This window comes from Melitaea cinxia, chromosome 10 (assembly GCF_905220565.1).
Source record: "Melitaea cinxia chromosome 10, ilMelCinx1.1, whole genome shotgun sequence".
Classification (NCBI taxonomy): Eukaryota; Metazoa; Arthropoda; class Insecta; order Lepidoptera; family Nymphalidae; genus Melitaea; species Melitaea cinxia.
Window position 1 is genome coordinate 15,518,827 of NC_059403.1, and position 26,525 is coordinate 15,545,351.

The following is a 26,525-nucleotide window of genomic DNA, read 5'->3' on the forward strand; positions in this document are numbered from 1 at the left end:
AATTTTATTGTAAGCCAAATGTTGAAAATGACACCTTAGACAATTTCTGATGTTATCTATTAGGAAAACTATCAAATATGAATTAATTTTTTAGCTGAGATGTAGCAATAGCTTAAGTTTACCATAATTTGCGAAGTTGTGACCGCTACATAAGAACAATTTGACATTTAACTTGACATAACTCATTTCCCTGGCATCTTCAGCATCGCGAAGGCAGTAGACGTTACAATAATAAAACGTAAAATCTTAAGAGAATTTTGTTTCATACAAAATTACCAAGATTTCCTTGACAGATCCCACGCAAGATTCGTTAAAATAATTAAATCTAGCAGGATATTGCACTAAACGAAGTGATTAGGTACAAAAAACTTAGATTAGTCGTTGGTTTTACGAATTATAGGTACCGGCACGGATGTTGAGCGCTCAGCGACGCAATGAATCGTTTAGGCATCGTGCAGGGTTCAAAAACAATTTTGTATATCCATAAAATGTCAAAGTCAAGTTGACGATCAGCGCTCAACACTCGCGCCGGTAACTATAAATTACTGTAAAATAATAAAAAACATCTTAGTATAGTCCCGAAGGCATATCAGTTACTTTATTCATTCCAAAACTACCCACAGATCCTACTGGCGATATTGTTTTCTTCAAATCGCCGTAACTATGTGTGCCCGTCATCACCAAACTAGTCATACTCGCGGGCGCTTCTCTAAGCAAAGTACCCGAATAGAAAACCGAATTACTACCCCTTTTCATAATAAACGCGTTATTAAAATTAGTATTATCAAAATTCTTCTGTGGCAATAGCTTGGGTTCGATTTTCTCATTCTTGAAACTCGATTTGGTATTGTAAGTCTGTATTTTGCTATTCGATCTCGTTAGAGGTAGGAGAGGAGATTCGTTGCCAGCGTCACTGCTTGTTCTGGAACAAGATCTCTGTCTCCTTTCGTACGACCAGATGGGCTTCTTGGGCTCCGACGTCATGACAATATCGACCATCGAGTTTAAGCCTTCATCGATTCTATCCAAACTCTTGGTCAATTTCTTTGATTCGATCAAATTAACTATTTCGTCGACACGGTTGTTCGATCTCTGACCGGATTCAGTTGGATTCTGTGTTTCAAAGAACATGCTATCTATGTATTCCCTTTGACGCGATCCTTTTTCCGAATTTTGGAAGGACTCGCTCCGTTTAACACTCTTCTTATCCTCCCTAGATCTAGACTTAGTTCTTTTGATTTTAACATCGTCATGTTCGACGGAATTAAATTTAGCCCGACATTCGCTGAAATCGAAACTGGTTATCGATGTTTTTTTAGTTACATTATTTTGGCAACGGGAAGCACTTAGCAAGGAATCGGATCCTTCATCACTTGAATAGAAGTTGTTATCTTCTAAAAGATCTGGAGCTTTACTGTATAACAATCCTTGTTCTACCGGTGGGACGAATAAGTGTATTAAGCTTTTGGCTTTTCTCGGTGGATGGGGTAGTATTTTGCTAGGCACTATTTCAGGTTCGTTGTCATTTTCATCGTCTAAATCTTTGTTCGTTATTTGGATGCTGTGTCTTGTGCTCGTGATTGAATCTTCTTTATCAGACTTTTGTTTCTGATAGTCCATCGGCATCGTTATTTCTGAATCATCATTACACCTAGACCTATCATCGTATGGTCTATCTCTATACTTTCCTGTTTCCGCATGATTGACTATGTTCCTTAATTCTTGTATAACTTCGTCTATAGTGGTTTCGTCGTCTTCGTCGGATGATTTCTTTTCGTTCTTTTTAGCGATCTCTAATTTTTTGTGTAGAGTACGTTTGTTACGCATCAGATCGAATGTTTCGTTTTTAATGTTAAAAACTTCGTAGACACTTGAATCTCGCTGTGGGTCGGCTTCGGGGCTTAAGGAGCGTTCAGAAGAACTTATGCCTTCGTCTTCCGGTGGAGATGATTCGTCTGAAAATATATTATATTGTAAAATGTGAGAATTTATGTCATTTTAGGTTTCATGTCATTCCAACAACCGCTCTGGTGCAGTAGTACGAGTGGTCGTCTAAAAAACGACGATTTATGGGTTCGATTCCCGCTAGGATATTTGTATTTGTACAAACATTTCTGTCCGGTTTGAATGTCTGTTCTTGTGGGTCTCCCCACCGTGCCTCGGAGAGCATGTTAAGCCATCGGTCCCGGTTGTTATCATAAATACCTGATAGCGATTGTTACTCATAGTAGGGAACATATCCGCCAACCCGCAGTGGAACAAGTGGTGGAGCTCAAATCCATCTCCTACATAGAGAAAGAGGCATATGCCCAACAGTGGGATGTTACTGTCAAGTGTGTGTTAGTGTCAAGTTCTGTAAGTGTAAGCATTTTGATTTTTTAATATAACTTTCTTTTTAAATAGTATATCTTTTAAAAATGAAAAACATTATATAATATTTGACACCAGATTGCACTGAACAAAAAATACTGATAAAATGACAAAAGGTAATTCTAACTAAAGGTGACCCGTTATCGTCTCCCAAATGTAAGTAAACCTAAGTTACCTCTATTTTTATGCGTCGAGTTTTTTTTCTTAGTAACAAAGCTCTTCTTTCTATTAGGATTGCCGTGTTCGGATCTAAGCGTGCTGACTTCCTCTTGTAGTTCACAGCACTTCTCTTGGAGACATTTTTCTAAGGACAGTAATATTCCTTTCTCTTCTTGTAGTATCTGCAATTATATAAAATTATTAGACGAATGTGAATTGTGAATTATGGCCCATGTCCAGCAGTGGACTGTGATAGCCTGAAATGATGATGATGATGATGATGATGATGATGATGATGATTAGACGAATTGTTGCATAGCCTTTAAACTTGCATTTTCTTTTGTTTTATTCCTGTCACAATTTCATATTAACAAATATTTACTAAAATAATTTGAATTGTAATAAAAATCTTATTGGAATATTTTGGCTCGATCTAATTGTATATTCTGCAGACATTTTGAAAATGTTTTTAACTTATGTGGACCTAAATATTTTATTTACCTATAAATTTATAAGACAAGAGAATCAGACGTATAATGTAAGCAATTTTTTTGGTTATATTTAAAATTATTTTTAAAGACTTTTTTTTCTTACTACCGTACCTTGACTCTTTTTTCCAGTAATTCGAGTTTGCTCCTAAGATCATCTTTTTCCTTGAGCGCCTCGTTAGCTTTTTCATTGAGCGTGTCAATATCGATCAGTTGCTTTTCATAGTTCTCTATCTCAGTGCTAACGTTTTCATTTATATTTGGCAACTTGGCGACAGTCTGTAAAAAAACGACACATTTTCAGATTATTTCGTTTTTTGAAGTTAAACTTCTATATGCACGCTTGACTTGGGGGGTAAGCTGGTGAATCGTGACGAAAGCGTTACGAAAAGTATGATCGAGCGAGGCGAACGGAAGTTGAGAGGGAGAACAAGTTAGTGAAGATAGAAGAGAGAGAGAGAGAGAGAAAGAGAGAGAGAGAAAGAGAGACGTTTCGTAAGTTTTACTTCAGTCGTGTAGTCTAAAGCACACTCGTTTTTTTTCTATTGATTCAGTCTGTGACATCTTACTGCAGGGCAAAGGATCAGAGCTTAATATACTACGTTGGCAATTTTTTTTCAGTTGGGAATTTTGCAATATTCGACATTCGAATTGATTCGACATTGCAATGTCACTACACATACATAAGTATTATCATTACTTTTGGCTCTACCACAAGTCTACCCACAGTTGATTAAGAGTCCAACCCTCTTTTATATGGAGAAGAGGTTCTTGTCCAGCTGTGGGATATTTATAGGCTTATTCATTAACTAATTCACAAATACACAATACATTCACTAACCTTCTTCAAAGTGACAATATCGAATCCAGCTTGCTCCAATTCTGCCTGAATATAAAGCTTTCTTTGAGGGGTAGGTGCACTGGCTAATAGTGCATTTATGAAGGCTAAGCCCGCTGCTTGTAAGTCACCGGATCCGGCAGCGCTTTGCAGCATCCCAACTAAGAATCTGAATCGGACCGGCTCTCCGAAACGGAGACGTAATGTAGATAATGCTTCCGATATCATACTGTGACCGCTTGCTGGTGGGTAGCACGCTTTTGTTAGGAGCTGGAGAAAAATTGTTTTGATTAACAACTAATAAGAAATATATGTTAAGCTGAATATAAATTTTCACTCGAATTATGGTAAAGCATTACAGTAAACATTAACAAAACAAAGATAATGAGATTAAGTCATCATGTTTTTATTAATCGGTCATCATGGATCATACAAATCGGCTCTTGCGCTAGCGGTCCTTTTCGGTCTCCACTCGCGACAAATATTTGTATGAGTCATACAGACGTTATGGCGACAATCATGTTTGTATTTCGTGTATGTTTTCTGACACAAAATTCTCATCATGTTAGAATTACATAGGGTCATTGAGACGTTTACGTAACTTTTTCCCTATTCCAACCAAAATTGCGCTTGCGAATTCACTTATGCTTTCGATTCTGGACTACGCTGACGTATGCTATCTCAACCTCACTGAATATCAGTTAAATAAACTTGAGCGACTTCAAAATGTTGCGATTCGGTTCATATTTGGCTTGCGTAAATATGACCACATTTCGGAATTTCGTAAAAAACTGAACTGGTCACCCATTCGTCTTCGCCGGAATTCTCATATATTGTCTCTTCTGTACTGTGTACTATTTCATCCGTCAACACCTGTTTACCTAAAGGATAAGTTCGAATTCCTTGGTTCACATAGTGGGATTTTAAGGTCATCAGAAAACCTTAAGCTGCGTGTACCCCTTCACAGAACAAACTTTTATAAAAACTCCCTTGCTGTGCAAGCTGTTTTGCTATGGAACGACTTACCCGTGGCCATAAGACGAGCTGAAAGTTTGTTTCTGTTTAAGAAGCATTTGAAAGCATATTACCTCAGTCTATAATTATTTTAAACTCACTACATTCAATTGATAAAAGATCATTAAATTTGCCATGAATCTATATATTATACGATTACAGTATTTATATATTAGTGTGTATCTAAATGTTTTTTTTTAATATTGTGTACGTATGTGTATAATGTATATGTATATATAATTGTTATATATTCTATTTTTTTTCTTTTACTTATTTAAATCTGTATACCACCTGCCCATCTGAAAAGCAATATCCCTTTCATTATCAGGTTGTCTGGAAGAGATTGCTTTTTAGCAATAAGATCGCCTGGTTGTACAATTTGTTACTATAATTGCTTGTAATTTTAATTTTGTTCTTTATTTAAATGTGCAATAAAGTATATTATTATTATTATTAATTACTTAATGTAACGGATTAACATTTTTTTTGACATTTACCTGCAAAGCCAGTACTCTGGTCTTGTTAACGGTGGACATAATGCAGACTGTAAGTGCGTAAACCCCATTTGAACAAGCCACGAGACGTCTCACGCAGTCGGAGTAACGAGTGCAACAGCTCCAAAGGCATTGTCTAAGGAATTAAAAAAATAATAATATCATTATTATCATTTCTTTCGCTATATACACTAACATGAAATTTAAGTTTAATAGTTACATTGCTTTTCTGGTCTGTAACATTTTTCGAAGGAATCAAATTAAAGATTTTAAAAGTATTTTGGAATCGTAATTTAATAATATTTAATTTATCATGTACTTCATTCAATAACATCATATAAAAATGTTAATTGACTAGTCTTTAATTAAATATTTTCTAATTAATTATATATCATTATTAGTATTTCCCAATAAAAAATACACAATACAATTTTTATAAATACTTTTTCAACTTACAGGCAAGCCAGTTCATCTAACAGTGGCCTTCGTCTCACTGCAGGTGGACCCCGTGCCGCATCTCCCGTTTGACTGAGCTGAATGTTTCGGAGTAATTCCAGTAGCAAAGTAACGCCATCTAGCGGCTCACACGCGAACTCTTGCACGAAACTAGATTTTAAAATAGAAAAATTAGAATTTTTAAATCTACCCTCCAAGTTTAGTTAATAGAAGATGATGCGATGATAAAGGAGAGTAAGCTGTTATTAAAATTTATCGGTATAGAGGTTTACGCCTAAGTTTTTTTTTTACTAAGCTTTAATTATAATTGAATAAGATGATAGCGTTTTGAAATTTTACAATTGATCGAAAATATATGAAATTAAAATCACTACATAAGTATTTGCACTCTTGTTTTGTTTTGATTGATTGAATACGGACACATAACATATTCTTCTAGGTCCTACTGCGATGTTGATGTAACTGACATTTGCTTCCATTGATAATGAAAATCGCAATTGACAGTCCCACGGACTCTTAAGACATTTTAAATTTTATTTGTAAACAAAAGTAACCTTTTTCTGTAAATGCATAAAATACCCTACAATAGTGATGGGGTTTTGGAGAAATGTAGAACCAAGCACCCGAGTCACGACAAACGCCAAACATACAAATCTAAACCACGAGAGAGGATCGATCACGTCAATAGGTCAAGCGAGCCCCAGTAATCATTATGAGAAATAGTCTCTTGCATAATATATTTCATGCTGTGCGGGCAAGAGCAAGATCGTGAGAAAAGTGTAAAACGTGAATAAAACAAAACATTAAGTAAAATTAATCAATTATAAAATACTTTATTTAAAAGCAATCATCAAAGTACGCCGCGTCGCATGCGCAAGCCATAAAAATAAAATAAATAGTGGACCCATTAACGTAATGCCCACGAGTCGCATCAGAATGTACGAGTAGGAGAACTATATAATCTGGCTGTATAAAGAAATGATTGTCGCAAATTGCAGCCACTACACGCGGATTCGCTCCAATCGTCATAACTATTTTAGTTACCTACGAATAAAACGCGTGGTCTGAGTTTAATGCTGTAGCGTTATTGCCGATTGTCGCCAAGAATTCATAGCCAATCTATATCTATATATATATATATATATATATATCCATATAGATTTTCCATTTATTAGTATATATATATACTAATAAATGGAAAGCCGGTTTTTTTGTTCAGTTATACTGCAAAAACTACTGAACCGATCAGCGTGTTTCGGAGAAGATTTTAGTATATGATATGTTGGTAATTACTTATCGCGTAAAAAGATATGGACGGACAGAGGTCGCTAGTATATAATAATTTCTTCTGTAAGTAACACACAATACACAGGTACATACTCAAATATATTTTTTAACTCTTCCATGCTCTAAAATAGAAAGAAACAATAAAAAGTAGTGGGATGTTTCAAGACAAAGTACAATAACAGCTATAGTCTTATGCAACAATCAAATTACCTTTTCGTACGACCCTATATAAAAAGTTTATGTATGGTGGGAAGTATTTAACACAGTCCAATGTTTCCTTGTATTTTTCTGCCGCGCTTAAGTCCCAAAATCTCTGTATGAGCTAGATACTGCCATTATAAAATAAAACGCCGTTGTTCTTTTTATATAACTAGGTCGGCAAAGTAGCACACGGCTCACTTGATAGTAAGCGATTACAGTAGCTTATAGACGTCTGCAATAACAGAAGCAGCGCAAGTGCGTTGCCGGCCTATTTCTTAATTCCTCCCAGGAGCTCTGGTCACCTTAATCACCAACAGGAACACAACACTGCTTGAAAGCAGTATTATTTAGCTGTGATATTTCGTAAGGTCGAGGTACTACCCCAGTCGGGCTGCTCCATATTTTGAGCAGGAAATTTCCTGCTGTGCTTTACCTCAGCTAAAGCAGACAGTAGACTTTATATTATGTAGTTTTTTCTTTTTTTTTTTAAATTATAATCATTTAGAAATATATATTTTATTTTTTATCCACTACCGCTTATGACTTAACACGTCCGCGAAAGCAATGCAACTGACCGCAACGCGATGCAAAAATAAGATGTAATTGAAAAAGATACTTGTCCATGCGATTTCATCTTTTTTCTTTTCTTTTATATCAACATGGGAATAGTTTTATGAGTTTCAAATGGACGCCATTAGCGTAATTATCAACGAATGGAAGGATATTAGTGCTTATACTATAAATATATACGTACATAATGAATAAAAAACCTATCTTAATACAACACAGAGAAATATAAATGACACATAATAACAACTAGCTGATAGCTGCGACTTCTGTCTGTTTCACACGTGTTAATTTGGGGAAAAAATAGCCTAGCCTTTCCTCAGCAAATGCGCTATCCATCACAAAAAAAAAAAAAAATTCGAACCAGTAGCTTCGTGTTATGAGATTAGCGTTTTAAAACAAATAAACAAACTTTTCAGCTTTATAACATTAATATTTTCAGTACAGAGGAAAAAACATAAAAAATCATTCATAAATGTTTTAATTTTGTTTGCTTGAGAACCAAAAAGAATCGACTTTAATTACATACATAATACAACGTATGTAGACCAAAAAATAGTCAAGTAAACACTCGTTATCAAAGACTACTCAAAAATTATGCGGTATAATACAACTTTATATATATATTTATTTAACTTTATATATATATATATATATATATATATATATATGTACATTTATTTTTACTATACGGAAGAAAATAGTCAAGTAAATACGCATTATTAGATGTAGCTCGAAAATTACTTCTCAGATCTCAATTAAATCTAAATGGAACCACGTCACACGCATCACCTTTCGATCCAAAAAATATAGAATTCCATCCAATCAGTCACAAGTTCTGAGAGAACATACCTAAAAAAATACAACAGACTTAAGAACCTCCTCCTTTTTTGGAAGTCAGTTAAAACTGTCAGAGATATTGTGTAAAACCCACAACGGCATATTAACAAAAGAACAGAAACCGAACCGTCAGCTGAAATAGAACTTCCTAACCGCTAAACCATAAATTAAAATGATTAGAACATAAGGTTGACAGAGTGTTCGTCTTTGTATTTAAATCCATGTGTTAATAATATTCATTAATTTTTTTTATTCATTAAAAAGGTTAGTGTCAACTAGGTCGTTGTCAAAGAATTTGATGATGTGCAAAATTGTAATGTTTTAGTAACTGTATTCGCTTAGTAATTATACTTTTACTTAAATAACCGACTTAATAAAGGAGGGGGTTCTCAATCATGCTGTATTTTTTTAACGTGGATAGACCGTTTTTTTCGTTTGCGAGCGAACACAAATATGTTGTCATAGTTTTTCCCCGCTCACGACAGACTTGTATTGGCCATATAGATGCTTGTCGTGGTCTAGACTTGTGCTTGTGTATTGTGTGTGCTTCCGGACCCCCAACATAGTAGGAAATCCTACTGGGTACCTTTGAGTGTGAAGCGTTTTATTTTATTTATTTATAATTTTAATTATACATAACACATCTATTTTTAATTATACTTATCTGTATTTCAATTTGTAGATATAATATTTTAATAATACTAGTGTTACATCTCTTTTTGTGCATGTTGAGACAACTTAAAATGTTGCGCATTTAAGCTTAATTGTAGTATCTATAGTTTTTATGTGAAAATTGTAATGTAGCAACTACTGTTTGTCCAAATGAAAAAATAAATAAATAGCAATCGTTACTTTTGGTAGAAAATTTATTTGTCGACTGGCAATTCAGCAGTTTAGCGGACAAGTTAATAAGTTATAATCAACTCTCTTTATGGTGAGCAGGCACTTTTTCAGCAGTGGAATATTTACAGGTATTACAAGTTCATTTTCTTTTTTATTGTGTAACTGGCCCAACAGACGTCGGCCTGTCTTGCGAAAAAATGAGCAGATAAAATAAGCAGTGTCAATGGTTCAGTTTAATATGGCGTGTATGGGGTTAAACATGCATTGGCTTTTTAACCAAACCAGATCTGCAACTGCTATAACCGCATTTCGAACAAACACAACAAACAGACAAATACTCTAATAACAATGTTTTTTCTTCTATTACCCCTATGAATACTTCATTAAATTTTTTCCAAATATCTATACATAAAATACTCATACATAAAATATTTTTTTTACGAAATCAATACAATTAAATATATTTTAGAGTTTACTCCCTAAAAAACTATGAGGAGTAAAATCTACTCAACGAATGACCTCGTTACGTTTCTCGTCACGCCATCTATCGGAACCCAATAGGGTTATTAAAAGCATTTATCGATAATAGGTGGCGTTATTTGATTAGTTTATTTTGCCATTTGATATGGTATTCACCTTTTACTCTCTTCTACTCTTAGATTAGTGAGCCTTTTTTGTGCCTATTTAGACAGTCGATCTGAAGGAGTAAAGACCAGTCGTGCGTCAGAGCTGACACACACAACCTTTTTTCGTGCAGGACATTTTGCGTGATGTTGGAACAAACGTACAAACGGGCGGACATTTGTCTTAAAAATTGATTTTGCATGGAATGCTCCTGTAAGGGCTCTTCTTATAACTAGTTATTCCTAATCTTTTTACTGCTATATATAGACATGTTTCGATATATTTTTATAGGTACATATTTAAGAAACCACACAACGATAAATGCTTTTTAATAACGAATAAGAATATCTGATTACATTGATTCAGAATATTAGTACAAGAGGGTTTACAATTGTATTGGCAGTGTAACGACAGTTTTAATAAGGTTTCTCATCGGCGATAACAGCATTAGTACTCAGACCACTAAGTCACCTAGATAATATTACATCCGTATACTTATATTAAAACTATTACGGACGAAACAGTAGTGAAGTACTAATACTTCAAAAAAAAAATTGTGTGCTTTAGACCACACGACTGAAGTAAACCTTCTGCACAACAGGCCTGCACTGTGTCTTAGATATATGAAACGTAACTGGTTATGAAAGAAAGAGATAAAGAAAATGTGTGCTCGCACCTCTCTCTCTCTCTTACTTAGTTCGCCTCGCCCGATCACACTTTTCGTAACGCTATCGTCACGCATTTACCAGCTTACTCCCCAAGTCAAGCGTGCGTAAAGAAGTTTTACTTTAAATTTCTTTTTATTATACTTATGGATACTTTTGTCCCTTGTACATTTTTAAAAAAAAACCGAATGTATAACTAATTTATGTAGTAGGCACCTAGCCTTGTGTGCGTAACAGGCCGTGCTACGTACTAGTAAAATTCTGTACTAAAAATGTAGGAAATAATAGCATGGAAATATAATTGTTTACAGTTACTGCCAATTTCTATACGCTGCGTGTATACAGCTGCGTATGATAGCTTTTAATATAATTATTTTATTATTTTATGTTACTGTACATTTATACATTTTTTTATTTTGCATCGATACATCTAAACTAGGCATAGCTTTTACTTTAAAAATACTTAATTAATAACTTATAAACAAGATAGCAACTGCGTTAATATAAATCGCCTCACATTCAATGGGACTTACTCTCGGACTAGGACTAGACTTACTAGGGCATACTCTCGGAGGTCCGGACACTACATAACAATACAGAAAAAAAACCATTTAAAAATTCGCGGCCTACGAAAGCTAATGTACATAAAAAAATCTACATATAAATATTTATTATACTTCAGAGGTTAATGTTCTAAGTCAGCATTAATGAAATGACGTTTTGTCTAACAGTAAGTTCATAGACCGCTAATAGAAAGACGGACAGGCAAATGGTCTTAAACGTAAAGTAACATTGTTTAGACTTAATGTAAGGCCAATTATACACTCCTTAAATCTCTAATACCCTATAAGATGATGCTTTTAATTCAATTTGCGTGTATAAGTATTCAAGGTTTTAGAGGTGTATAGGTACTTCAATAGAGTTAGACCTTAACCCTATACGCTTTTTTATTGCAGGTAGACGAATATTTTTTTTTCAGTATCTACAAGGTGTTTATAAGGTTACTGACAAGTGAGAAATTAATTGTGGGACAATGTTAGCACTTTGAAACCGCAGAAGCACTTCTCAGTAGACATTACCTCGTTACACAAAAAAATGTGTTAGAACGAAGTTCTTTATGGGACGTTGTAGAGGTGTACTCTAGCCGGTAAAAAACGACCGTAACTTAAAAAAAAAGCGTAATTTTTTAATCTATGTATAATGGCTATATAGTGTTTAATGGCAAATCTACGTGATGACTTTTATTAATATTCCAGTTTGCTATTATTATTATATCATTCGATAATTATTATATATATTTTATAAATTATTGTAAATAAAATAAAGGTTTTACGATAATTTTGTAAAGTAGTTTTTTTTCTATTTTTATCGTTAAAAAGATCATAATAAAATGTATACCCGATCAAATATTTTTTTTTTTTATACCTCGAATAGAACTTGAAATCAATATTTTATAATAGTTAACTACATTTCTATCTGGTGTCCCACGACACCACACGGTTTTTTTTAAATAAAGAATCTCAGTAGTAATAAAACTTTCTTACACAAAAACAAGGTTTTTTTTTAGTTTGCATGTAAAATTGTGCCAACGTGACGCTATTACTAAGAATTCGCTGTCTATCTGTCTGCTTGTCTATCCGTCTGTCGCGAGGCTGTCAGAATAACAAAGTGGACCATCTTTAGAATATATGTTATTCACGTATTTTTTTTAAAGTTTAGCTAACTTACAAATAAAATAAATAATACAAATAAAAACAGTAATAAAGTTTTATAAATTACATAATTATATATGTATACGATAAGACACTTACGCCGAGTTGCACGAAACAAAATTAAAATTTAAGTAAGAGATTAAACTAATTTAATCACAAGAATTTCATACAATTCTTTCGATTAAATTAGTTTAATCACTACTTAAATTTTAATTTATATTCGTGCAACTCGGCGTCAATTCAATAATCGTTAACGAATAATTAAACTCTATATAAATGATTGACAGCTTAAAATTGTTAAAAAATAATTTAGCCCCACCTAATAAACCGCTAATCGCTTCCGCTCGTGACATAGCCCTCAAAACTCAGTAAATACCTTTTGTGCTAGAATCGATTGTGATAAAGCGAATCCGATTACCGTTCGTTCGAATGGCTTTCTCAAATCCAATATATAAGTTAAGTAATGTGTGAAAATTCCTGCAAACTTACGACTGTTTGCGAACAATGTACCTATTTTTCATAGAACGGTACGAAGATTGTCTGTTTAGATGAAAGTTCGTTGATCTCGAAAGCTACATTTGACTATAATATCTCCTTATTTTTCAAGTCGGATAAAACATTCTTTACCCCAGTTTACAACTTTTATACCCAGTTCTTCTTCAATCGTCTGCGTTGCTTGTTATAATAATTATTAACAAGGTTATTTTTTTTTTCAAAAAGAAATAATCAATAAAATTGGAGCAAAAATCATGCTACATATGCTTAAAAAAAGGCCAGAGCGTAAATCTAATACATAAAATTCTCGTGTCGCGGTGTTTGTAGTTAAACTTCTCCGAAACGGCTCGACCGATTCTCATTAAATTTTGTGTGCATATTGAGTAGGTCCGACAATCGAACAACATCTATTTTTCATCTCCCTAAATGTATGTATGTATTAAGGTCGTCCACCCCCAATTTTTTTTAAATTTTTAAATAAATTTTTTATTTTTTATTTTTTATAATACAACATTAAAAAATACATACAACCCTAAATTTTCAACCCTCTACAATCAACCCCTATTTTTAAATAGCGTTTAGCGGCAAGACAACGTTTGCCGAGTCAGCTAGTAAAATATAGTTTTGTTCTAATTTTTATTAAATAATTTATCTTACCTTGGAAACGAAAGCCTGAGATCTGCTCTTAATTTGGTAAGTAATTCGCTGGGCGTGCCGAACTGACGGAGACTCATCTCCTCACTGAGGTTAAGACATGGATTCCTGAAATGTGAAATTGGTATACAGAAAGGATACAAGAGAGGTCTTTACCACATATGCTACATACGATTTGTAAGGTAACAAGCGTGAAGCAATTGTTTAGACAAAAAGTTGGTTTTTAATTTATATAAATAAAACAAATTGACAAATGTACGACTGACGACCTGGTGCAATGGTGAGTAGCCGCGTCGGTGGCGCCTAACACCGACGTGTTCGAATCCGCTCGGTGTGGATAGTTATGTTTATACAAATATTTATTTTAAGTCTAGCTGTTAGTCCTTGTGGGTCTCCTCACCGTGCCTCGGAGAGCAAGTTGAGCTGTCGGTCCCGGTAGTTATTATGTACATCTAATAGCAGTCGTTACTCATAGTAACGAAAATAGCTGCCAACCCGCCTGTAATATTCCACTAATGGGCATAGGCTTTTCCAATGTAGGCTTTATTTAAGCTTATTCCTGTTCAATAATCCTGTATAAATACTAGTCTATTTGATTGATTTATGACACTTGAATATTCTGTTTTATAATCTTTGAAATTCCATGCAACACAGAAGCGGATGTCATAATTATAACCTTCCGAATAAAACATACTTTCTAATGCTTAGAGAATACAATTAGGAACAGTAGATAGTGAAATTAGAGAGTTCTAATAACGAAACGAATCAGTTTAAAATGGCAATAAATAAAAGTTCCTTGTTTTAAAAAAAAACAAAATTTTTGGATTAGATGAAAAATTGGGATCATAAAATTCACCAAAAAACCTTAAATCTACTGATAGACCCAAAAGAAGAACGAGTGTGCTTTAGACCACACGACTGAAGTAAAATGTCTGCACAGTAATTTATTGACCCCTTTAATTTTTTTTGCTAATAAAATTGTGTCAAGTCTAAGATAGTAGCCGAAAGATACCTGAAATCCTTACTGCCCGGCGTGGGTAGTGTTCTTGCCTTATTTGGATCCTGTCCGGGATCCAGGTCATATAAACTGCCTGTTCCTGTCTTCTTGCCCCATTTTTTGAGGGACGTCGCGTAATCTTCTGGGTTGTAAATCGGTGGTCGCTGTTTATCCTATTAATGAAAAAAAAAGTTGTTAGTAAAAATGATTATTGATTAAGTAAATAAAATAAAAAATTCTATCCCAATATTTTGAGCTCGTTAAGTTATAGTATGAAGTAACTCAATTCGCTGCTAATTGTGCCAACGGGCTAATCAAAATGGAATGCCTTTTAATAACCCCATACGATTTTTTTTCTCCTCCGTGTAATCTCCATTCTACGTATAATAAGCAAATTAATCTGATGTTTTTTGGCACTATTGAATGCCATTAATCGTAAAGACAGCTCTGGTGTAGAGCGTGCAGTTTATGCGCCTAAACACCTGTGATTACGGGTTCAATTCCCGCTCGAAACGTATATTTATATTTGTATAAATATTTGTTGCCAATCTGTGTGTCTCTCATTGTAGGTCTCCCCACCGTGTTTCGGAGAGCACGTTAATCTGTCTGTCCCGGTTGTTATCATAGATACCTGATAGAAATCGTTACTCATAGTATATATACGAACCCGGAGTGGAGTAGTATGGTGGATTAAGCCTTTCCCCTACTTGGAGATAGAAACCTATGCCCAACTGTGGAAAGTCTCTTACTTTGAATCAATCAATCCTCAAGTAATCTTAAAGGAAAAAAAATGTTTAAGCCGGTTCCGTTATATTAAGATTAAGTTGTTAAAAATAAAGCAAGTTTTCCGCTTTCTTCTCCTAGTATAATAAAGTTTTTGCCGACCTAATGAGAATTTATTATGGAACGAACTTTCATAGTTTTATAATCGCTATAAAACTCGCTAACAATAACGCCATGCATTATTGATGTTGATTTTTTTTCTATATTGACTTTACTATTTACGCGGCTGTCAATGGGAGCAAACAGTTGCGGTACAGTGAAAGTATTGTAGATCTGTTGTGTGCGAAATTTCGAATTTTTTCTATTTATCCCTAATTAAGGGTTGCTGCTAGTCTGTGCCTACTTTATTGTTAATTATTACAAAAAATAGACTGAATAAATTAAAAAAAAAACTTAAAAAAACCGTTTATTTTAAACTAGCTGTGCCCCGCGATTTTACATGCATTAATTAAAAAAATAGCCTATAACCTTCCTCAATAAATGGGCTATCTAACACTGAAAGAATTTTTCAAATCGGACCAGTAGTGTCTGAGATAACTGTTCACACAAACAAACAAACAATCAAACAAAGTCTTCGGCTTTATAATATTAGTATAGATGCGCTTAAAAGATGAAAATATTTTTTCCGTAAAACTTTTATTATCAATATAATGTCATTACACAAATTACACGATAAAAAAGCTTGCCGCGAAATTCAAGGTATGGATTTGAGAATCCAAAATATTGTTTTACGAAAAATTGCGAAGAAACTACTCGAATTTATTTGCCAAAAATTATAATGATAATCTTGATAAAAGTAGGGTAAATTATTTAATACGTTTCCGTTTTTCTCAAGCATATTAGTATAACATGAAATTTGGATTTACTTTGTTCGAGACGTAAAATCTAAAAAAATGTCTCTGGCAATAGTTTTCATATATAAAAAAGAATATATAAGCTAGTTTTTGGACATAATTACAGAGAAAACTGAACAATATACTATATATTACTCTATATTGTATAGAGGAACTATTTGATGAAGTTAACCAAAACTACTTCACCAATTTTAAAGATTCTTTCGTCCAGCGAATGCTACGTTATCACTTAGCGACATAGGTTATATTTTAATAAGATAAAATGGAAGAGCACAAATCATGTAAATCCACGCAGGCGAAACCGCAGACGGAAAGTTAGTTATATATATTTAAAATTAGCTGTGCGCCACGCGACTTCGCGTGGAACTTAACAAAAAAGTTATTGTTCAGTTTGCAGAGTTATAAAATAAATAATTTGTTTTGAATAAAAATAGCCTAAGTTACTCCTTACTACATCAGCTATCTGCCAGTGAAATTTCCGTCAAAATCGGTCCAGCCGTTTCAGAGATTAGCCGGAACAAACAGACAGACAAACAAAAATTGTAAAAAAAATCATTTTGGTATATGTACCGTGTATACATCCATATGCACTCAGTAAAAAGCAATTATTTTTATATTACAAACAGACACTCTAATTTTATTTATTTGTATAGATTTCGGCGTCATTTTGCATCACATCGGATTGCATTCGACATTTATTGTCCACGAACGACAACGGATACCACTTTTTTGACTGTGAACATCTACAAATAATTAATTTCACAAATTCGAAAAAAATTATTAACATAAATATAATGAACACATAAAAAACTGTCATATTAAAATCTGCCACATAAAAGTCAACATAGTGTTACATATAACATTATAAATTCTTGTTTATAGTATACATTTACATATGAGGTGTAACAAATAGAGATGTTAGCTCTTATGAATATGTTAATAAGATTTTTATCTACCAATCGTGTTAGATGTCAATATGAAAGTTGCGATATGATTTTCCTGTATATTAAAATATTTTTTTAATGATTAGGATGTTTCATTTCATTTTTATTATTGTTTTTAACTTTGAAGTGGGTTATTTTTGGATTTAGATTTGAAAGCTTTAAAACGATAGTGGTATCGCTTTCAAATGTATAGGATTTTGCGTAAGGTTTTAATGAAATTTGACGTCAAAATAGAAATCAATAAAGAAAAATTTATTTTTATTTTTAATATTTGAAGCTTCGAGTGCTGTTAGCATTATTCTGTACAAGCTTAAATACTAGACTTTGCATGAAATTAAATGAACATTAATAACAATTATTTATCGTTGTGTCCATTTATTATAAATATTCTTGACGATTAGCAGGAAAGTGGACATAGGGTGCCAATCAAACCACCAATTGCAAATTCATGCGACGTTTCGATCCTTTATTGGACCATCATCAGGCATCTTTACATACGGTAGTCAAAAGACATCTCCCCGTCAAAGTTCTTTAAGTAAGATTCTAAATTCCAATACATTATATAATTATTATTTTTTTATTTTAAGTTATATTCGAAACTGTAATCTCTAAATTTTGAAAATTTAAACTACAACACTTGAATTTAATAGGTAACAATATGCACACTTTTAAGTTATTACGTTTTTGATTTTACAATTTCAAGGCATCAAATTCTCCGAACTTGACTATTGAACTGCATCTTTACATATGTTAATTAAATTTATAATTTTTTTCCTCCTATTTTGGTTCCTTTAATTTATATTATTTCTACCCACATGTATTTTTCTTCAATTTTATATATTAATTTTTATTATTCATTATTTAAATTGTTAAGATTTAAAAAATATTAGTCATTTCTTATCAAATTGTCATTAAAATTATGTCATTTAAAATTGGCTAGTTACAAAATTTACATTACAATTTCTATTTTGTAGTTATTGCTCTTTACATTTACATTTTGTTCTCCAATTTCTTGTATTCTCGTGTATATAGTCGCATCAATACATCTTTGTGATTATTAAATTACATCCTCCAATTAGTTTTTTAATTTTAATTTTTTGTTAACGGCCGAAAACACGTCACTCCACATGGATCCATGGATAATATTAATAACAATTTCATTATTAACTTAGTGTTGGTAAAGAAAAATGTCCATAAAACGAGCTTACGTTCCATCTGATGGTAAGCGTTTATCGTAGCCGATACACGTTTGCAACACCTTAAGGTGCATCGCAAGCGCTTTGTCGGCCCTATCCTCGAATCTCTCCAGGAACCCTAGCTACCTCACTCACTTACTTCTTCTTCTTGCCGTCTCCTTGCAAAGGTTGGTAATCATTAGGGCGATTTCAACTTTTGAGACCGCTGCTCCAAACAATGATCTTGTACTCCTCCCGAACCACTGGCGCAAGTTCTTTAGCCACGATATCCTTCTGCGGCCAGGCCTTCTTCTGTCTGCTACTTTCCCCCGAATGATAAGTTGAAGGAGTTCATATTTTTTGGTGTTGCGCATCACGTGTCCAAAATATTCCAATTTCCTGCTCTTTATGGTTGTAAGTATCTCTGTGGCCTTCCCCATTCTTTGTAGCACAGTAGTGTTTCGTACGCGGTCACTCGGTTACTCACTACAGGAACGCAAAACTACTTCCCCAGAGTGCCCCAGATTTTGAGCAGGTTATATTCTGCTGTGCCCTACCCAACCCCAATAAATCTTCCCACTCGTTTGTCAGTTGTTCCGTTATGAATGCAGAAAAAGTTTAACAAGATGTATATTCAGGATTCAACATCATAAGGTAAATGAGGCTTAGGTGGTTTCAAATAAAACCATTTTGCACATAATTGTACAGTAAAAATAAAATACATAATATTATCTATTGATATAATTTCTCATGTTATGTTTCTAACTGTTAGGTCAAGTTTTACATTAAAGAAAATATTAGGTTTAAAATATATTTTCTCATTACGCCACAGTCATTTACATGAGAACTCAAGAAGCTAAAACAATAATATGTACAACAGGTGTAGAACATGACATAATGATATAACAGTAGCTACTTAAAGTCGCTTTCTTAACGAAGATTGATAAAAAACTATGAAGTAAAATTTAAATTAAGATTTTTCTAGTCAGTGGCAGTGTAAGCACCTGTTGGCTATCCTGATAAATAAATAATTAATTTATTCAATGAAACCCATCGTAAAAGCCGTAACAGCTGATGTAGGGCATAGCAGGATATGTCCTGCTTAAAATCTGGAGCAGACCGACTGGGGAAAGTACCTCGACCTTACAGATCACAGCTTAATAATACTGCATTCAAGCAGTATTGTGTTCCTGTGGTGAGTAAGGTGACTAGCGCTTCTGCGGGGCTCCGGGTAGAGTCGACAATGCGCTTGCGATGCTTCCGGTGTTGGAGGCGTCTCTAGGCTACGGTAATCTCTTATCATCAGGTGAGCTGTACGCTTTTTTGCTGACCTAGTTGTATAAAAAAATCAATAGTATTTTCGTATTAAGTAATTACAAATGTAATATCTAATCATTATAGTTAACCCTATCATGTTATCATAACAACAGCACATTAAAAATTACTGATAGACAACAAACTCAAAATAACTTTACAAATCAGTTTATATTATAACATAACTTCTACACCAAGAGTTTTTTATTATAATATAAACTAATTAAATATCATTTCGCTTCAATTTCATAGTTAAAAAAAACATACAAGTGAATTTAAGGTGGGTACTACTTCCCTGGTAATAAATATAATTATATAAGTCTGTGTTGACAGGTTTACAAGAAAAATTATAAAAAAAAACAACACATACAAACTAAATTTTCACGCATTGCATCATCCATTAATTTACTTGTCTTTAATGTTTTACGTGCAACACTAATGGCACCATTGTTAGGTACCTCCCAAGATATTTATCTGAATATTTTATTATGTAGCGTGTGTCTTTTGACAGATGTATTCTGGCATCATAACTACTGGGCGAAGTTTTATAATCAAAACACGAGTACGACGAGAGAAAGGTTGCTATAATTAGAATAATCATAGTTAATTAAAGATGAAAACAATTTTTGTCGAGATTTCGAAACAGGGTAATCTTGTTATATATTTAACTAGCTACGGTTTGCGGTTTTAAACGAACTTTCGATAATGGAGTTTTTGTTCGCATTGTGTTCTGAATCTTTACTTTTGCATGTAAATATTTTTATTGTAATTGTTTTAAATCTTTATTGATTCTTTTCGACATGAATACTCTGTGAATGTCAATAATATATCGCGTCAAATAATAATATAGTTAATTCTGTTTATTAAATAGCACTAAACTCGGGCAAGTCTAAAATACTTATTCGTGATGACCCAGTATTATCGCTTGATAACAATCACGCGAAAGATCCGATGGAATTATATCCGGTTAGCAACCCGTCCAAGCGCAAAATTTTTTGTCTTTAAATTTTAGATTTTGTATACTGGTTAAGGAAAAAATGTGGAAGAAAAATTGTCGGAAGAATGATCACAGGATAGTAGTAGAAAAAAACACCAATTAAACGGGTATTATTAGGGATGGCTCAAAATATTCGACAGATCACGATCAAATTTATATTTTTGGTCTCCACATGAAAAGCACCGATTTCCATGAACAAATTCTCAAAATCGGTATAACCTGTAAAAATTATGAGGTAACACAAAAGTCGAATTGGGAACTTTATCCATTTTTGATTTCGGGTAAAAATAATTGACATTCGACGAATAGATTGCTTATCACATTTATAAAATCATTAATAAGGATATATACATATACTAGCTGGCCTCGCGGTTTTATCCGCGTTGATTTGAGGAAAAATAGCCTTCCTTCTTCTTAAAGCAAACCTAGCCTTCCCTTTTGAATAGTTGAAATTTTTTGGTTGTGGATACAGGTAGAGCATGCTTGCTTTACCGGCATCCACAACTAAAAAAATGTCTATAAAATGATATTTAATTTATGTGGAATAATTATGTATAAAATGATATATCATTTATATGAAATAATTGTGAGGCTTTTTCTAAAATTAGCCACAAACAGAGATCAATGGCGTAAGAGCGTGAAGGATGGTCAACAACATCATGATGAAGCCTGGTTTGGACTTTTGTCGGGCAGGAGAAACAAAAAATTTTACGGCAAAGCAAAAACCTCACACCTCATATATACAGTGTTCCAAAATAAATTAATTCTAGGAATAACTTCACATTTCTTTCAACGACTTATATCTTTGTATGATTTCTGTATATATGGAGAAAAGTAACGAATCAAGTCAATACATAAATACCTACATGAGTATAAATAAATAGTACAGTACTTTTTTTTTAATTTAAAATGTTTAGTTTCAGTTCAGTACTAAACGGCCATTTTGTGTAACTGACGTCATAAAGCTATATTTATATTTCGATACTTATGACAATTGATGTGACGCCGCGTTGGCGCAACGCTCACAGTCGTGGATTGTACCCGTTGCGCTGGAGGTTGCGGGTTCGATCCCCGCGCATGACAAACATTTGTATTGGCCATACAGGTGTTTGCCGTAGCCTGGGTGTTTGTGCAGTCCTTGTGGGTCTCCCCACCGTGCCTCGGAGAGCACGTTAAGCCGTCGGTCCCGGTTGTTATCATATACACCTGATAGTGATCGTTACTCATAGTAGGGAATATATCTGCCAACCCGCATTGGAACAGCGTGGTAGATTAAGCTCTGATCCTTCTCCTACATGGGGAAAGAGGCCTATGCCCAACAGTGGAATATTACAGGCTGAAGCGACAATTGATGTGGTAAGTTTATGTAAATTGAAGGCAGAAAATAAAAATTATTTACTCAAATTTATAGCTTAAAATTCCATTATTCCATTATATATTATATTTATATTCCTATTACGTATTTATTTTGTACTTAACGATAAGTAGACGATGTCGGAAGATCTAAAACATGCAATTATACCAAAGACGGCAAGACGCCGTTGTTTAGGAGTACTTAAGAGGCTATTATTGACAAAATAATGAATAATACATACAAACATGGACAGTGAATTCCAGGTTTAAAATAAAGCAAGGTAAAAATGGTAAGGCAAGTAAGCGACATGCTTAAACGGAGCATGTAGATTATGGAGCCGTGTCCTAAGGGTTTTTACACTGTTCGATACATTATACGATGTCGTTGTAACATTTATTTATTTATTTAGATAAGCTATATATTAGCATAACCTATTCTGTATAGTATTTAGATAGCATTTATGTCAATTATGCGTAATGCGTAATGTACATCACTCTCAATTGATTGATGCTGATTTTCATACAATTAAAGGAAAAAAAATGCAAAATAGGTGAGTTTATATTACATTTTCTGGTATAGTAATAGCAGTAAAGTTATATGCCAGGTTATGAACAAATGTGTAGTATATTTTTTTTCTAAGGCTGGAATCATTAAAAATATTGACAAGGTGGAGCGGTTGTACTCAGAGCATATTCGCTGTATTGGCGAACCCTTAGTAATGAAACATAGTACATGGACATTGTACGATATTACTTGTACTGTTATAGTTAATCTTTAGTGCACGAAGTTTAGTTTTAAAATAACATATTAGATATTTCGATAAAAAGGAAATGTTGGAACAGATCTTCTAAAAAAAAAACAAAATACAATAAAATTAAAAAAAAAACATGGCATCCTAGTTTGATTAGATTAGCTTAAAGTTTTCATTATACTATTTTATTAACCGACTTCAAAAAAGGTGGAGGTTACTAAATTCGACCGTATTGGGATAACTCTGTCATTTATGAACCGATTTTGATAATTCTTGTTTCGTTGGAAAGGAGATATCCCTAGTTTGGTACCATGAGAAGGAAACCAGGATCTGATGATGGGATCCCAGAGAAATCGAGGGAAACTCTCGAAAAGCCGCATAACTTTTTACTGGGTGTACCGATTTTGATGATTTTTAATTTAATCGAAAGCCGATGTTTAATAAATATAGATTTCATCACTGATTTCAGATCTGATTACAACTTTTGGAGTAATCTTTGATAATGCGTATTTACTCGACAATTTTTTTGTCTACCTACGTTGTATTACTGGTCGATATAATTGAAGGCGGTTTTTCTTCGTTTGCCTGCAAACACAATTATACTCTATTAAAGTTGTTGTTCGTATATCTCGATATTTGAAGACACAACATCGTATCGTAGGTTGTAAAAGCGCTGTCAAGCGGTCAGATCAAGACATTGAACATAAATAGTCATTACGGGACCAGCTCTGATAGCGAAGTCTTTACGACAATCGTGCGGTGTGCTCGTAAATGTTTCGGACAGACAATAGGGTTTTATATATAGACAATATTTGTTGCTTGCGGGATGTACGCTTTTGAAATAATTGCTCGTTTTATGGGTTATGAAATTGTTTGTATTTTTAGTATAATTAATAGTGCTAAACAAGTGTCCTTAATTTTTTTTATACAACTAGGTCGGAAGAAGCGTATGGCTCACCTGATGACCTGGTGAGCCTGCAACACCAGAAGCATCGCAAGCGCGTTGCCGACCCTACCCTCGGAGGAACACAACACTGCTTGAAAGCAGTATTATTTAGCTGTGATCTATTGTAAGGTCGAGGTACTTTCCCAGTCGAACTGCTTCAGATTTAAGCAGGACATTTCCGGTTGTGTCCTACCTTAGTCGATAATTTATTGAAGGGGAAAGAGAAGACTCAGTTTAAATATTGTAATAAAGATTTATTTATGATTGTTGGAATTTTTGTTCATATTTTAGGGATATTTTTATCTGTACGATAGTACAATTTAAATTGTGACAAAAACTTCGTTACCATTAAAATAATATTATAAGCTAAATATGATATTTTATGATTTATCGTGAGCAAACGTTTGAATCGATTTTCTATTTTAATGGAACATTTCTTGCTTCTGTTTCATATCTTTTCTTTAAAAAGAATAATAAAAAGCTATTTTAAAGATGGAAAACAGTATGATTTTAACTAACGCGATAGAAGTTTGAGTACCCTGCTAGCGTGTACGGAATATCAATTATTCAGACCGTTGATACAATAGCAGGAACTTAGGGATCGTACACGTAATGTTTTTAGCAAATATTTGATGTCCTCAGTGAAATTTGGTGAGGTTTTAGACTCACCCCAAATTTCGAAAAAAAATTGAAGGAAATTTCAGAATATATCTTTCAATATAGGTACAATCTGATTAAATTTTAAAAACTAAGCATGGTTATACAAGCGCGTTAAACGAAAAATAAATATACGTAATATCTCAATATATCGCCCTTTAGAGCTTAACGTGATTAATGAACGATTCCTTATACAGGTGTCCTAGAACTCAACATCGTGCCGAAAAGGGGTGACAGGATTGATTGTAATCATTATGATAAAAATTAGAAAAAAAAATTATCCCATGCAGTTTGAAAATTATGGGCATGGTTTAGTTCATAGAGTTAAAAAGTTAATTAATTTCTACAATGAAAGGAGCCTAAGTTACTCCTTATTACATCAGCTATCTGCCAGCGAAAGTTCCGTCAAAATTGGTCCAACCGTTTCAGACATTAGTTGGAAAAAACAGACAGACAGACAGACGGATAAAAATTGTAAAAAATGTTATTTTGGTATATGTAACGTGTATAGATCGATTTGCATTTCGTAACAAGCGGTTATTTTATTATTACAAACAGACACTCCAATTTTATTTATTTGTATAGATGTATAGATTAATAGTTTAAAAAAAGCACGCACGTCACTAAGAATCGCGGTTTTATTTTTTATATAATCAAAATGGACACAGTTTAACGAACTGTTTTTAGATATCTCGGTCAAAAAATATTAATAACCTAGATTTTTAAGTAAAAATTATTATAAAAAATTAAATAGTTCTTACTGCAAAATCATCTTGACTTTATTTAAATATTTTAAAGTTAAATTATTATACATTTTTTTGTTGTTTCTTATTCAGATTCATTATATGATAATTTTATACATATATAAAATAACTGTGTATTTTAAAAACAATGGTTAGTTTTATTTGCATTATAGCGTAGCGGAGACATTAGTTTTGTAAACTATGAATAACGCAGCATGAATTTCTTGATTTTTGAAAGTATAATGTCATAATTAAAATGATTTAAAACGGGAGACAAGTCTCGTGAACAAGAAAGTCGTAAATAATTTCAAATATCGAATTTCGCAAAATAAAAATAAAAGACACGGTAAATATCCCGTTTTAAATCATTTTAGTAATGAAAATAACGATATTAATTTAAAATCTTATAGAATGTCATTCGCTTGTCAATTCCTCGTAGAACTCCTATTCACTCAGTATTGAGCTATTTACTGGCTTATTCAGTTCATTTCAAATATCATATACAGTAAAGATATACCTATATTTTTTCATTTTTTTGGCCTAAGGATTGACTATGAGGGAATTAAAAGAGAGGTTTACTTAAAATTATTTGTCAATAAAGTGTTTAAATAAATAATAATAATAAATATTTACACAATACACACACGGTCATCTGTTCCTAAAGTAAGCAACTTAATGTTTGTGTTATAGGTATAACATAAATAAATAAATAAATAGGTAACAGCCGACTGATATAGCTACATTTTTCTTTCGACAACCATACATATAAATAATACATATATAGTACACCCAGACTGGGGATGGGAATCGAACCCACAACCCCTGGAGTAGAAAGCAGGGTGACTACAAACTGCGCAAACTGGCTAGTCAATGTTATCTACAAGATTATTATATTTATAACAGTTATCTGTTACCTATATATGACACAAACATTAACTTGCTTACCATGTGATTAAACGACCGTGTGTGTATGTATAAGATATTTATATTTATATGTTTGTATATTATTTAAATAAATTTAATTAATTTTACAACTTTTATATGGATAACATTAAATAATACTTATTATTATTATATTGTCTATTTTCATATATTCATAAATTGACTGTATACAAATTTCATACCCTGGATACAGGTTCCTCGCTCCAACCCCCGCAATTAGCCATTCCTTCCAGTAAAGTCAGCTCACTGTAACAAGAGAAAAATCATATTAATACATTTGTAGCTACAACAAAAACTATTTTTAGCCGACTTCAATAATTGAATTCTCAATTCCGACTGTTTTGTATTTGCGTTACCTCAT

At 33.2% G+C, this 26,525-nt stretch overlaps 1 protein-coding gene across 1 annotated transcript; it reads right to left on the reverse strand.

The window, feature by feature from the left end:
- Positions 1 to 463: 463 nt before the first annotated feature.
- Positions 464 to 26,525, reverse strand: LOC123657477. The gene is made up of 10 exons (XM_045593020.1): positions 26,521 to 26,525; positions 26,347 to 26,410; positions 14,720 to 14,877; positions 13,711 to 13,815; positions 5,820 to 5,969; positions 5,367 to 5,499; positions 3,859 to 4,125; positions 3,132 to 3,296; positions 2,546 to 2,711; positions 464 to 1,955 (listed from the first exon to the last, which is right to left on the reverse strand). Exons 1-10 carry the CDS (start codon positions 26,523 to 26,525, stop codon positions 568 to 570), a joined length of 2,601 nt encoding a protein of 866 aa, XP_045448976.1. The 3' UTR covers positions 464 to 567.

Excerpts from the sequence above, each read along its gene's own strand:
- LOC123657477 (XM_045593020.1), bottom strand. Across the intron at positions 2,712-3,131 it reads TACTGGAAAAAAGAGTCAAG|ATACTACAAGAAGAGAAAGG; the intron begins GTACGGTAGTAA and ends ATATAATTGCAG. Across the intron at positions 1,956-2,545 it reads CTCGACGCATAAAAATAGAG|ACGAATCATCTCCACCGGAA; the intron begins GTAACTTAGGTT and ends ATATATTTTCAG.